The sequence below is a fragment of the Octopus bimaculoides genome, chromosome 30 (genome assembly GCF_046866305.1).
Source record: "Octopus bimaculoides isolate indiv1 chromosome 30, ASM4686630v1, whole genome shotgun sequence".
Classification (NCBI taxonomy): domain Eukaryota; kingdom Metazoa; phylum Mollusca; class Cephalopoda; order Octopoda; family Octopodidae; genus Octopus; species Octopus bimaculoides.
The window spans coordinates 14,151,258-14,166,257 of NC_142957.1; the positions used below are offsets into that span (position 1 = coordinate 14,151,258).

General features: G+C 41.0%; 2 protein-coding genes across 4 annotated transcripts in view; one reads left to right on the top strand and one right to left on the bottom strand.

The window, feature by feature from the left end:
- LOC128251298 (uncharacterized) overlaps positions 1–15,000 on the bottom strand; it is a 142,409-nt gene that overhangs the window by 121,303 nt on the left and 6,106 nt on the right. The gene's annotated exons all lie outside the window — the stretch shown is intronic.
- Positions 475–7,882, top strand: LOC106867646 (NF-kappa-B inhibitor-interacting Ras-like protein 1). Of its 3 annotated transcripts, XM_089345968.1 has the most exons (8): positions 475–631; positions 1,336–1,493; positions 2,571–2,666; positions 3,984–4,031; positions 4,810–4,905; positions 5,538–5,631; positions 6,433–6,519; positions 7,010–7,882. In XM_089345968.1, exons 2-8 carry the CDS (start codon positions 1,395–1,397, stop codon positions 7,057–7,059), a joined length of 570 nt encoding a protein of 189 aa, XP_089202094.1. In that variant the 5' UTR covers positions 475–631; positions 1,336–1,394; the 3' UTR covers positions 7,060–7,882. The 3 variants fall into 3 exon arrangements, with proteins under 3 accessions (XP_089202094.1, XP_089202095.1, XP_089202093.1); XM_089345969.1 differs by lacking the exon at positions 4,810–4,905; XM_089345967.1 differs by lacking the exon at positions 7,010–7,882 and having other exon boundaries at positions 6,433–6,635.

Genomic DNA, 15,000 nt, shown 5'->3' on the forward strand with positions numbered 1-15,000 from the left:
TTTGTACTTTTTTTTTCTCTCAATATTACAATACTTCAAGCCAACTACAACCCTATTATATATATTTTTCCCCATCAATATCCAATCCGACACATGTTTCTGCTGGACAAGTGTCTCATTGCCCTTTGCTGTAGCAGTTTTGTGCATTTAGATGACTTTTATTAGATTAATTACAACTCATTTAAATCTAAAGATGGACAATACAGTGCGGCTTTATTCAACGTTATTCGTACGGTTGGGTGAAGCATCACTCATCCGTATGGATAACATACTATTCAACTGGGGTCGATTTGTTCAACTAAAAACCTTCATAGCGGTGCCCCAGCATGGCCGCTGCCCAAAGCATGAAACTCAAGAGGCAGAAAAAATAAATAAATAAATAAAATAACAACAAAAACATCACCGGAATGGTGTGACGTCATAGATAAGAGGAGCTAACTCTCATTCGATCTTCAGTGTTTGAAATCAAAAACCGTTTACGTGATTGTGAAATAAACATTGCAAGACGACGAAGAAGGTGGACTTCGTTATTAAACACCATTCCTTGTGTCTCTCTGTGAGATCCTTTTATTTATTGAAAGATCCTGGAAGCCCGACGTTGAACATCTTTTAATATGGTTCAACACGTAATGTAAGGATTTGCTAACACGTCTTATTTATTGTAATTCATGTTTAAATGTCTACATACATGTATAACTACAGTTTAGGGTCTCACGATCAGCATCATCGACTTTATTGCCTCATAACTGTGTGATAAATTCATGTTTTTAAATGAGATTTTTGCAGAGATACGCTTTCAAGGGTGTAGATTACAATTACGCTGATAAAAAATTTTTAAATTCTTGACAAATTTGTCGAATATAAACTTGTTACCAATGACCTCCGGTAGCAGACGGAAGGAACCATCTTAGAGAAACATGCTAAAATATTTACTGAAATTTATTAATAAGTCAGCATTTTACATAACCGACATCTAAAATTAACCAAACTTAGTTCATTACAGTTTTATGGTATATTTTAGAGATGAGAAAGGAAACACACGTAAGAATTTATGTAGATATTCAGGAATTTCGTCTAGCCTATGATTGATCAAAACGAATCCAAGCTGACTTCATTACAATTTTATAATCTATTTAATAAACAATAAAATATCTTAATTTAAAGATTTTGTAGGCATTTCTCACATGAATAAACAAACCTGTAGTTAGTAAAACTAATTTAATTACTGTTTAATTACAGCTGATGTTTTATGTTGTTGGCACTCCGTCGCCTATATGTGTGTGTATGTGATATCTTCTTAATGACTGTGATATCCTTCTTTGTATACTCTCATAGGTGAACAACTAATACCGATTGGACTGCTATTGGATAGATTGTGCTGTTGATGATAAAGAATGGGGAAAACCAGCAAGATACTCGTCTGTGGTCAGAGCAGCGTCGGCAAAACGGCTGTGATCGAACACATGGTGTATGGCAACCATGTGGTTGGAACCGTAAGTTGACAATATTTTATGTGTGCGTGTGTTCACGTGTGTGTGTGTGTTCACGTGTGTTATGGTTGTGTTGTTTGGCTCCAGGTCAGTACTGATCCATCAGACATAGTGTATCTAGGACTACATCATCTAATGTGTTGTTCTTTAGCCATGGATCAATCCTGATTCAGCAGACCAATGATTAAAGATGTTCCATCTGTGACTATCCTGTCATGTATTCAGACATAGTGTATCTAGGACTACATCATCTAATGTGTTGTTCTTTAGCCATGGATCAATCCTGATTCAGCAGACCAATGATTAAAGATGTTCCATCTGTGACTATCCTGTCATGTACTCAGACACAGTGTATCTAGGACTACATCATCTAATGTGTCCTTCTTCATTGTTGTTGTTTAGCCCCAGGCCAGTCGTGATCCAGTAGACCTATGATCAACAATGTTCCAACTGTGACTATCCTGTCATGTATTCAGACATAGTGTATCTAGGACTACATCATCTAATGTGTTGTTCTTTAGCCATGGATCAATCCTGATTCAGCAGACCAATGATTAAAGATGTTCCATCTGTTACTATCCTGTCATGTATTCAGACACAGTGTACCTAGGACTACATTATCTAATGTGTCCTTCATTGTTGTTGTTTAGCCCCAGGCCAGTCGTGATCCAGGCAGACCTATGATCAACAATGTTCCATCTGTTACTATCCTGTCATATATTCAGACGTAGTATATCTAGGACTACATTATCTAACGGGCAAACTACTGCTAAGCATTTTGTCCGGTGTTCTAATGGTTCTGCGAGCTTGCTGCCTAATAATAATAATCTCCTTTCCACTAAAGGGCAGTAGGCCTGAAATTTTGGTGGGAGGAGTTAGTTTATTATATTGACCCCAGTGCTTGATTGGTACTTATTTTCATCGACCCCCGAAAGGATGAAAGGCTAAGTCAACCCCGTTAAGCATTTCGCCCGGTGTGCTAATGATTCTGCCAGTTTGCGGCTTTACTTGATAGTAATGATAATGATAATAATAATAATAATGATAATAATGATGATGATTTTGATTTTGCTTGCACAGCCGACGATGCCGACAATTGAAGATATTTACACGGCCGTCATCGAAACTGATCGAGGAGTCAAAGAAAAAGTCCGCATTTTTGACACAGCTGGTTTGGTATGTTGCGTTTGGTTCTTTGAACTTTCTACCTTACATTTGTCTGTGAGCATGTACACACACACACACACCATCATCATCATCACCTGTTTTCCATCCCGGCATGAGCTAGTCGGTGTAACTGGAGCTGGTGAGCCAGAGAGCTGCTCTAGTCATGAGTTTTGGCATCAGTTTTATAGCTGGACGTCCTTCCTAATGCCAACCACTTTACAGAATGTATTGGGTAGTTTGTACGTGTCACCAGGACAGATACCCTTCACATGTCACTGGCACGAGTGCCCTTTATGTAAAACCGGCACAGGTGCCCTTTACATGTCACCAATACAGTTACCTTTCATGTGTCACTGGCACAAGTGCCTTTTGTGTGTCACTGGCAATGACCATGATTCACTTATTTTGATGTGACTTCTTAAATCGCCACATCTCCCGGTCCCTTGTCATTTCCTCAGTTAAGGCCCAACATCCAAAGTTCCTTTCTCACCACTTCATCCCACATCTTCCCGTGCCTACCCCTTTCACAGGTTTCCCCCACAGTGAGAGATCAACACTTTTTCACACTGCTGTCCTCATCTACATACATCACATGACCAATGTGATGCATGTGGATGCAGCGCAGTCCTCTCTCTTTGCATACAACATCTGATGCTTCTTATGCCTAGTTTTTCTCTTAAAACATGTTCGGACACTTGTATAGTTTATACCAGTGTTTCTCAGCCTTTTTACCCTTACTCTCTCTTTTACTCTTTCACTTGTTTCAGTCTTTTGACTGCGGCCATGCTGGAGCACCGCCTTACTCGAGAAAATCGACCCCAGGACTTATTCTTTGTAAGCCTAGTACTTATTCTATCGGCCTCTTTTTGCCGAACCGCTAAGTTACGGAGACGTAAACACACCAGCATCGGTTGTCAAGCGATGGTGGGGGGACAAGCACAGACACACAAACACACATACATATATATATATATATATATATATATATACATATATACGACGGGCTTCTTTCAGTTTCTGTCCACCAAATCCACTCACAAGGCTTTGGTCGGCCCGAGGCTATAGTAGAAGACACTTGCCCAAGGTGCCACGCAGTGGGACTGAACCCGGAACCATGTGGTTGGTAAGTAAGCTACTTACCACACAGCCACTCCTGCGCCTTGCATAACCCTTAAAATAAATTGCATGTCTCGAAGAACCCCCTGCACCAAAAAATTATATACCGTATCTTTTTCATATTTTTTTCATCGTAGTTCCCTGAAAACATATCTAAAAATGTTCGTTAAACATGTGATGTGATTGTTCCGTTTTCCGTTTCTCTTGAAGGATGGAAGCAAACCAGATCTCCCAAAACAATATCTCAACTTTCCTGATGTAAGTATTTATTTGGTCTTTATCTCTTCTTGTTGTTGTTGTTGCCAGTATGGTCATGTGTTGCGAATGGATGAGGACAACTGTATGAAAATGTGTCACACCCTAACAGTGGAGGTAACCTGTGGAAGAGGTAGACCCAGGAAGACATGGGATGAGGTGGTGAAGCATGACCTTTGAACATTGGGCCTCACAGAGGCAATGACAAGTGACCAAGACCTTTGGACATATGCTGTGCTTGAGAAGACCCGGCAGTCCAAGTGAGATCATAGCTGTGGCCAATGCCAGTGTTGCATAACTGACCCATTTAAAAGCACCCTTCAATTGTTGAGCATTATGCCGTGCTTGTGAAGACCTGTTGAACCATAATCAAAGCCGATGCCAGTGCTGCCTGATTGGCACCCTTGCTGGTGGCACGTACAAAGCACCATTCAAGCGTGGTTGATGCCAGTGCCACCTGACTGGCACCCTTGTTGGGAGCACGTAAAAAGCACCCACTACACTCTCAGGATGGTTGGCATTAGGAAGGGCATCCAACTGTAGAAACCTTGCCAAATCAGACTGGAACCTGGTGTAGCCTCCTGGCTTGCCAGTCCTCAGTCAAATCGTCCAGCCCATGCCAGCATGGAAAGCAGATGTTAAACGATGATGATGATGGTGATGATATATATATATGTATTGTTTGTATTTTCCTATTTATGTATTTTATGTACGTGTTTACACACCCTTTGAGTGTATATAAACATGTGCTGTATGTAGTGGTTCCTGTCTCTTTTGTCAGGGCTTTGTGTTGGCTTATGACGTGACCAACTGGGAGTCATTCCAGCGGCTGGACAAACTGAAGAAAGACATTGACAAGCATCGAGATAAGAAAGAGGTGAGTCTGTATATATATATATATATATATATATATATATACGTGTGGAAAATGAACATTAACCTTTATATTCTACTGACCAGATCAGGCTTTTCACGCCTATCCTACAATGCCATTCTAAAAATAGACAATCAGATCGTCAAAATCTCAAAGCTACAAGATAAAACATGATTAAATATAATTATTTAAGCAAATATTGAGATAAGAAAGAAGTAAATCTGCATTGCATATACATGTGGAAAATGAATATTATTAACCTTTTAGCTTTCAAACCGGCCATACCTGGCCCAAATATTGTACCAGTTTTAGGTTTAGACTGACCAGGTCAAGTTTTTCATGATACACACGATGGGGTGCTGAGAAGCTCCTGGCTTTGAGTAAAAGAAATTACAGGAAGGTCAGTTAATTATGATTTTATTGAAAATATTCCCCTCTCAGATTCACAGACTTATTGCAGCGGTCCTTCAGTTTCTCTAAAAGAACTCAGAAAGTTAAGCCTCCAACAAGGCATTTCACGATACCCTTAGGGCCAGGAGCTTTTCAGCACCCCCTCGTGTGTGTGTGTGTGTGTGTGCATACTTGTATGTAATTGTTAGACAAGTCTCACGATTCACTCTCGTTCTCTGCTACAGGTTTTTATCATTGCTATTGGGAACAAAAAGGAGCTCCAAGACTGCCGCCAGGTTGACTACAATACAGCACAGTTGTGGGCCAATAAAGAGAAAGGTGGGTGGCCACATGCAGCACAGAATTTCTTCTCATCTCTTACTCTTCCTCACACCCTCTCTCTCTCTCCCTCTCTTTCTCTCACTCATGAGTATATTTACCTGTAAGGTAAAAGCAGTGAGCTGGCAAAATCGTTAGCACGCCAGATAATATCATCATCATCATCATATAACGTCCGTTTTCCATGCTGGTATGGGTTGGATGGTTCAACAGGGGTTTGGAAAGCCAGGAGGTTGCACCAGTCCCTAATCTGATTTGGCAGAGTTTCTACAGCTGGATGCCCTTCCTAACACCAACCACTCCTTGAGTGTAGTGGGTACTTTTTACGTACCACCGGCACAGGGGCAGAGAAGGCTGGCAATAGCCACGATCGGTTGGTGATTTTTACGTGCCACTAGCACGGAAGCCAGTCAAGGCGACGCTGGCATCGGCCACATTCGGATGGTGCTTTTTACGTGCCACTGGCACACATATCACAACTACAATTTCCATTTGATTTTCGTTTTGATGCTGCTGTAGTTGACTCAATAAGTCTCCTCAAGCACAGCAGGTCGCCCTACGGTCCAAGGTACTTTTGAATGGGCTGAGACTGGTTGTGGAATTGTATTTTGTCCGTCTTTACATTCTGGATTTACATTCCACCAGTGTCGATTTTGCTGTTGATGAAATAAATACCAGTTGAATGCTGGGGTTGATGTAACCAACTATGTCCCTCCTCTGAAATTTGAAGCCTTGTCTGCTGCCCTTGTGGCAAAATTTGAAATCATTATTTTTATTAGTAATACTGCTATCTATTTCCAGTGAAATTGTGGGAGGTGACCGTCACCTGTCGGCACTCACTCCAGGAGCCATTTGTCTGGCTGACATCTCGAATCACACAACCTCCAAGTATGTATCTCTTCTTCCTCATTCCTCATCTGTCTTCATATATATATATATATATATATATATATATATATATATGTATGTATACATATATATCTTTATAATCAAGGATAAAAATCTTTCTAAGATTTTATCAAGTAGCCATCATGTAATAAAATCGTACTGAAGTAGTAAATGTAGTACTTAGAGCCATTTCGCACCTATTTCTAGCATGTGGTACTACTCATTAGTGCCCTTATTATAATTATATTTATGTAATTATATATATCTTGTGTGTGTGTGTGTGTGTATATATATATATATAAATAGATAGATAGATATATAGATATATAAACATCAAGTAATATATCTACAATAACTAAGTACTCATTACCACATTGTTACTAAATCGCAGGGCCACAACTTTTAACACACACACACACACACACACACACACAAAGTCAACCACAACACCCTGTCATTCTGTCTGTTTGTCTCTCTCTGTTTTTTCCAGGTAAATCCACTTTCCCTCTTGGCAGGAAGAACAAAGGAAATGAATGCTGAACTCCAGAAAATGCTGTCTCCTCATCTGACGTCCACATTCTAATGGCTATCTTCTCAATGCAGGGGGGGGAGTCGGTGGGGCGCAGAGGGGGGAATGAATGATAAGTGTGTGTCTTGCCCTTCCACGAAGTGGCCATACAGACTTCACAATTATATAATCTTCTCTCTCGCGCTCTCTGATGTGTGTGTGTGTGTGCATGCATGTATGTGTGTGTAAATCTCTCTTATGATGTGAAGCTACTTTGTAAGGTGTCCATCAGTATGTTACTCTATCTCTCTCTTTCTTGTGTGTGTGTGTGTGGTGCTCCAGCATGGCCAGAGTCAAATGACTGAAACAAGTAAAACAATAAAAGAAATATAAATACATATGTGTGTGTGTGTGTGTGTGTGTGAGTAAGTATTTGTATGTATGTGAAAATTCTGTCTGTGTTGATGTTTTTGTTAGTGTATACAGTTGTGCCTCACTCTGTATGTATATGAAACTTTATATATGTGTATATATATATATATGTGTGTGTGTGTGTGTGTTAGTGTGTATATTTTTCCTTTTTCTTTTTTTAACTCCGGAAAAATTATGTTTAAATATATATGCGTGCCAGTGTGTATCTGTTTTTCTACAGTTGTGTATATGATTCAGTGTGTGTGTGTGTGAGAGCATATATATCTAATGTTCTTTTGCTTTCCTTTTTTTAAAGTTTGTTAACCTTCTAGTCTTCTTTTTTTTTCTTCTCTATTGATGAATGACTTCAGTTCGAAACGTCAAAACCATTTCTGTTCTATTGTACACACATCAAATGCTAAACAAATACAATTGTTGTCCTAATTTTGTTGTCTCTTTGTTGTTTATTTATTTCTTTTATAATACGTGTATGTATTTATAAATATTTTATAACTACGAATTTGGCTGTACGGTTAAAAGCATCCACTACACTCTCGGAGTGGTTGGCGTTAAGAAGGGCATCCAACTGTAGAAACTCTGTCAAATCAGATTGGAGCCTGGTGTAGCCATCTGGTTCCCCAGTCCTCTGTCAAATCGTCCAACCCATGCTAGCATGGAAGGCGGACGTTAAACGATGATGATGATATATATGTATGTTTAATTGCTAAAAATAAAGAAAGTTATCAAATATTTAATGACTCTTTGTATTTTAAAGACAGGGGAGTATATTTGGCTGCAGTTTCTTGCATTTCTGAGTGCTGCAAATATGCCACTAGCATTAATTTAAGGATAAGGCAATCATGGAGGGTAAACTTTGTGAATGATGTTGGAGTGGGGAGGGAGTGAAACAGAGAGGGGCGAGAAAGAGGGAAAGAAATAGGTTGTTATAGAGAGAGAAATAGATTGTTGAAGCTAGAGAGAGAGTGTGTGAGGAAGAAATAGTGTTAAACGGAGGAAGGGAGAGAAAGAGAAACAGAGTGAGAAAGACAGAGAGAAACAGTGTTAAAAGAGAGAGATAAATAGACTGTTAAACAGAGAGAGAAAGAGAATGCTCGTGTAAAAGAGGGAGAGAATGGGCGTGCGATTGAGAGAGAGAGAGAAAGAGAACGTTTGTGTGCACGTACGCGTTTATTATGTAGAGGGAGGTAACTCGTATTTGAATTAAAGATATTCTCTCTCTTTCTCTCTCCCTTCCCTCTCTCTTCATCCTTTGACAGTTTGGACGTTTGACAGCATTCGTTAATGACGTTGCAACGAGATTTCGTCTCTTTTCTCGGTCGTCTGCAAATCGCAGAAATCGAGGCCTGTCCTCACTTTAATATTTACAAGCGCATCTTTCCCTTTGCTTTCGTTCACCTCCCTCTGTGTCCTTCAGGATTGTCGTTGCTAGACCAGCGCTTCTTGCCATATGGTCATACCGTTCCAGTGTCCTTGTCTTTAAAAACTGTCCATAGGTCCTTATGTTGTCCAAGAACCTGGGGTCATTCTCATCATCCGTAATTCGTCACGACTTCTTTTTTGAAAATGAAAGGGAGTTCTTAGACAATAATGTAGAGTATCTTCCCTTGCATTAGGAACGAATCAGACGGATGAGTTCTTTGGAGAATATTTGCGACTTGTGAAGTTCTCCATCATAATTTTGCCTAGGGACCCTTTTCGTTCCTATTATCCTCTTCTGGGCCCCTTCCTAGCTATTTGATGTTTAAAAAAATCCTATTTTGTTTTCATAATCAAATATTATTAAGAGTAGTATAAAAACCATTAATGTATTATTTTAAGGTGGAGAGCTGGCACGCCGGGCGAAATGCCTAGCGGTATTTCGTCTGCCGTTACGTATTGAGTTCAAATTCCGCCGAGGTCGACTTTCATCCTTTCGGGGTCGATTAAATATGTACCAGTTAATCACTGGGGTCGATGTAATCGACATAATCCGCTTGTCTGTCCCCTCTATGTTTAGCCCCTTGTGGGCAATAAAGAAATAAGTATTTCGTCTGCCGCTACGTTCTGAGTTCAAACTCCACTGAGGTCGACTTTGCCTTTCATCCTTTCGGGGTCGATTAAATAAGTACCAGTTAATCACTGGAGTCGATGTAATCGACTTAATCCCTTTATTTGTCCTTGTTTGTCCCCTCTATGTTTAGCCCCTTGTGAGCAATAAAGAAATAAATGTATTATTTTGTGTATTGTAAGACGTGTAACGAATCTATCATGCATAAACTTTACTGGTCTGAAGCACAGTTTCTTCATGGCCCCTGAAAAATTACTGTGAACCCTTAATTTACTATAATGCTTCTTTATATAGAACCCCCTGTGTATATATTTGTATATATATATATATATGTGTGTGTATGTATATATATATATTGAGTTTATACCTGTAATTTTGAATTTTATCCCTAATATTATTATTATCATATATATATATATATATATATATAATATACAAACAAACATATACATAAATGTGTACATATATATCTACATATATATTATGTATCATTGATACGTGTATTTGTGTGTATACACTTCCATATATGTATACATGTATATATATGAATAAAAGCATAAACAAATTTGTTTATATACACATACACACACACACACACACACACACACACATACACCAATGTGTGTTTGTGTTAATTGGAATGTTGAGTAAGTTTTGGCAACAAATTCCCTAGTTGTTATTCACAACACCATAAGAATGTTGACTTTGGTTGAGCAACTTGTCAGTTTGTTGGCTGGTTGGGTGGCTGGTGTACTAGTTGTTGGGACAGGCACAGTTGGAGTGTCTTTGGCAACAAATCTGATGACCCAGGACTGGCCTAGAGCTGAACAACAAGAACAACAACAGAGGACACATTATATAATGTAGTCCCAGATACACTATGTCTGAATAAAAGACAGGATGGTCAAAACTGGTATGGTTTTGATCATAGGTCTGCCGGATCAGGACTGACCTGGGGCTAAAACAACAACAACAACAACAAGGAAGGCACACTGAATAATGTAGTCCTAGATACACTATGACTAAATAAATGACAGAGTGATCACATCTGGAACATCTTTGATCGCAGGTCTGCCTGATCAGGGCTGACCTGGGGTTAAACAACAATAGCAATAAGGAAGGACACAGTAAATGATGTAGTCCTCGGTACACTGTGTCTGAATAAAAGACAGGATGGTCACCGCTGGAACAGCTTTGATCATAAGTCTGCTGGATCAGGAATGACCTGGGGTTAAACAAAAGGAAGGCAGGACACATGAGGTGATGTAGTCCTAGATAGACATTGACTGAATAAAAGGCAGGATGATCACGTGTGAATCATTTTTGATCATAAGTCTTCTGGATCAGGACTGACCTGGGGCTAAACAACACCAACAAGGAAGGAAGAACACATGTAATAATGTAGTCCTAGGTACACTGTGTCTGAATAAAAGACAGGATGGTCACAGCTGGAGTGGCTTTTCATTGTAGGTTTACTGGACCAGAACTGACCTGGGGCTAAACAACACCAACAAGGAAGGAAGAACACATGTGATAATGTAGTCCTAGGTACACTGTGTCTGAATAAAAAACAGGATGGTCACAGCTGGAGTGGCTTTTCATTGTAGGTTTACTGGATCAGGACTGACCTGGGGCTAAACAACACCAACAAGGAAGGAAGGACACATGTGATAATGTAGTCCTAGGTACACTGTGTCTGAATAAAAGACAGGATGGTCACAGCTGGAGAGTCTTTTCATTGTAGGTTTACTGGATCAGGACTGACCTGGGGCTAAACAACACCAACAAGGAAGGAAGAACACATGTGATAATGTAGTCCTAGGTACACTGTGTCTGAATAAAAGACAGGATGGTCACAGCTGGAGCGTCTTTTCATTGTAGGTTTACTGGATCAGGACTGACCTGGGGCTAAACAACACCAACAAGGAAGGAAGGAAGGACACATGTGATAATGTAGTCCTAGGTACACTGTGTCTGAATAAAAGACAGGATGGTCACAGCTGGAGCGTCTTTTCATTGTAGGTTTACTGGATCAGGACTGACCTGGGGCTAAACAACACCAACAAGGAAGGAAGAACACATGTGATAATGTAGTCCTAGGTACACTGTGTCTGAATAAAAGACAGGATGGTCACAGCTGGAGTGGCTTTTCATTGTAGGTTTACTGGATCAGGACTGACCTGGGGCTAAACAACACCAACAAGGAAGGAAGGAAGGACACATGTGATAATGTAGTCCTAGGTACACTGTGTCTGAATAAAAGACAGGATGGTCACAGCTGGAGTGGCTTTTCATTGTAGGTTTACTGGATCAGGACTGACCTGGGGCTAAACAACACCAACAAGGAAGGAAGGAAGGACACATGTGATAATGTAGTCCTAGGTATACTGTGTCTGAATAAAAGACAGGATGGTCACAGCTGGAGCGTCTTTTCATTGTAGGTTTACTGGATCAGGACTGACCTGGGGCTAAACAACACCAACAAGGAAGGAAGGAAGGACACATGTGATAATGTAGTCCTAGGTACACTGTGTCTGAATAAAAGACAGGATGGTCACAGCTGGAGAGTCTTTTCATTGTAGGTTTACTGGATCAGGACTGACCTGGGGCTAAACAACACCAACAAGGAAGGAAGGAAGAACACATGTGATAATGTAGTCCTAGGTACACTGTGTCTGAATAAAAGACAGGATGGTCACAGCTGGAGCGTCTTTTCATTGTAGGTTTACTGGATCAGGACTGACCTGGGGCTAAACAACACCAACAAGGAAGGAAGGAAGAACACATGTGATAATGTAGTCCTAGGTACACTGTGTCTGAATAAAAGACAGGATGGTCACAGCTGGAGCGTCTTTTCATTGTAGGTTTACTGGATCAGGACTGACCTGGGGCTAAACAACACCAACAAGGAAGGAAGGAAGGACACATGTGATAATGTAGTCCTAGGTACACTGTGTCTGAATAAAAGACAGGATGGTCACAGCTGGAGAGTCTTTTCATTGTAGGTTTACTGGATCAGGACTGACCTGGGGCTAAACAACACCAACAAGGAAGGAAGAACACATGTGATAATGTAGTCCTAGGTACACTGTGTCTGAATAAAAGACAGGATGGTCACAGCTGGAGCGTCTTTTCATTGTAGGTTTACTGGATCAGGACTGACCTGGGGCTAAACAACACCAACAAGGAAGGAAGGAAGGACACATGTGATAATGTAGTCCTAGGTACACTGTGTCTGAATAAAAGACAGGATGGTCACAGCTGGAGTGGCTTTTCATTGTAGGTTTACTGGACCAGAACTGACCTGGGGCTAAACAACACCAACAAGGAAGGAAGAACACATGTGATAATGTAGTCCTAGGTACACTGTGTCTGAATAAAAAACAGGATGGTCACAGCTGGAGTGGCTTTTCATTGTAGGTTTACTGGATCAGGACTGACCTGGGGCTAAACAACACCAACAAGGAAGGAAGGACACATGTGATAATGTAGTCCTAGGTACACTGTGTCTGAATAAAAGACAGGATGGTCACAGCTGGAGCGTCTTTTCATTGTAGGTTTACTGGATCAGGACTGACCTGGGGCTAAACAACACCAACAAGGAAGGAAGGACACATGTGATAATGTAGTCCTAGGTACACTGTGTCTGAATAAAAGACAGGATGGTCACAGCTGGAGCGTCTTTTCATTGTAGGTTTACTGGATCAGGACTGACCTGGGGCTAAACAACACCAACAAGGAAGGAAGGAAGGACACATGTGATAATGTAGTCCTAGGTACACTGTGTCTGAATAAAAGACAGGATGGTCACAGCTGGAGTGGCTTTTCATTGTAGGTTTACTGGATCAGGACTGACCTGGGGCTAAACAACACCAACAAGGAAGGAAGGACACATGTGATAATGTAGTCCTAGGTACACTGTGTCTGAATAAAAGACAGGATGGTCACAGCTGGAGCGTCTTTTCATTGTAGGTTTACTGGATCAGGACTGACCTGGGGCTAAACAACACCAACAAGGAAGGAAGGACACATGTGATAATGTAGTCCTAGGTACACTGTGTCTGAATAAAAGACAGGATGGTCACAGCTGGAGCGTCTTTTCATTGTAGGTTTACTGGATCAGGACTGACCTGGGGCTAAACAACACCAACAAGGAAGGAAGGAAGGACACATGTGATAATGTAGTCCTAGGTACACTGTGTCTGAATAAAAGACAGGATGGTCACAGCTGGAGTGGCTTTTCATTGTAGGTTTACTGGATCAGGACTGACCTGGGGCTAAACAGCACCAACAAGGAAGGACACATGTGATAATGTAGTCCTAGGTACACTGTGTCTGAATAAAAGACAGGATGGTCACAGCTGGAGCGTCTTTTCATTGTAGGTTTACTGGATCAGGACTGACCTGGGGCTAAACAACACCAACAAGGAAGGAAGGAAGGACACATGTGATAATGTAGTCCTAGGTACACTGTGTCTGAATAAAAGACAGGATGGTCACAGCTGGAGCGTCTTTTCATTGTAGGTTTACTGGATCAGGACTGACCTGGGGCTAAACAACACCAACAAGGAAGGAAGGAAGGACACATGTGATAATGTAGTCCTAGGTACACTGTGTCTGAATAAAAGACAGGATGGTCACAGCTGGAGCGTCTTTTCATTGTAGGTTTACTGGATCAGGACTGACCTGGGGCTAAACAACACCAACAAGGAAGGAAGGACACATGTGATAATGTAGTCCTAGGTACACTGTGTCTGAATAAAAGACAGGATGGTCACAGCTGGAGAGTCTTTTCATTGTAGGTTTACTGGATCAGGACTGACCTGGGGCTAAACAACACCAACAAGGAAGGAAGGAAGGACACATGTGATAATGTAGTCCTAGGTACACTGTGTCTGAATAAAAGACAGGATGGTCACAGCTGGAGTGGCTTTTCATTGTAGGTTTACTGGATCAGGACTGACCTGGGGCTAAACAACACCAACAAGGAAGGAAGGAAGGACACATGTGATAATGTAGTCCTAGGTACACTGTGTCTGAATAAAAGACAGTATGGTCACAGCTGGAGCGTCTTTTCATTGTAGGTTTACTGGATCAGGACTGACCTGGGGCTAAACAACACCAACAAGGAAGGAAGAACACATGTGATAATGTAGTCCTAGGTACACTGTGTCTGAATAAAAGACAGGATGGTCACAGCTGGAGTGGCTTTTCATTGTAGGTTTACTGGATCAGGACTGACCTGGGGCTAAACAACACCAACAAGGAAGGAAGGAAGAACACATGTGATAATGTAGTCCTAGGTACACTGTGTCTGAATAAAAGACAGGATGGTCACAGCTGGAGTGGCTTTTCATTGTAGGTTTACTGGATGAGGACTGACCTGGGGCTAAACAACACCAACAAGGAAGGAAGAACACATGTGATAATGTAGTCCTAGGTACACTGTGTCTGAATAAAAGACAGGATGGTCACAGCTGGAGCGTCTTTTCAT

Bases quoted from the DNA above. Each gene is read 5' to 3' on its own strand.
- LOC106867646 (XM_089345967.1), top strand. From the start codon at position 1,395: ATGGGGAAAACCAGCAAGATACTCGTCTGTGGTCAGAGCAGCGTCGGC. The intron at 2,667-3,983 runs GTATGTTGCGTT...TTTCTCTTGAAG, and splicing joins TTTTTGACACAGCTGGTTTG to GATGGAAGCAAACCAGATCT. The intron at 4,032-4,809 runs GTAAGTATTTAT...CTCTTTTGTCAG, and splicing joins AATATCTCAACTTTCCTGAT to GGCTTTGTGTTGGCTTATGA.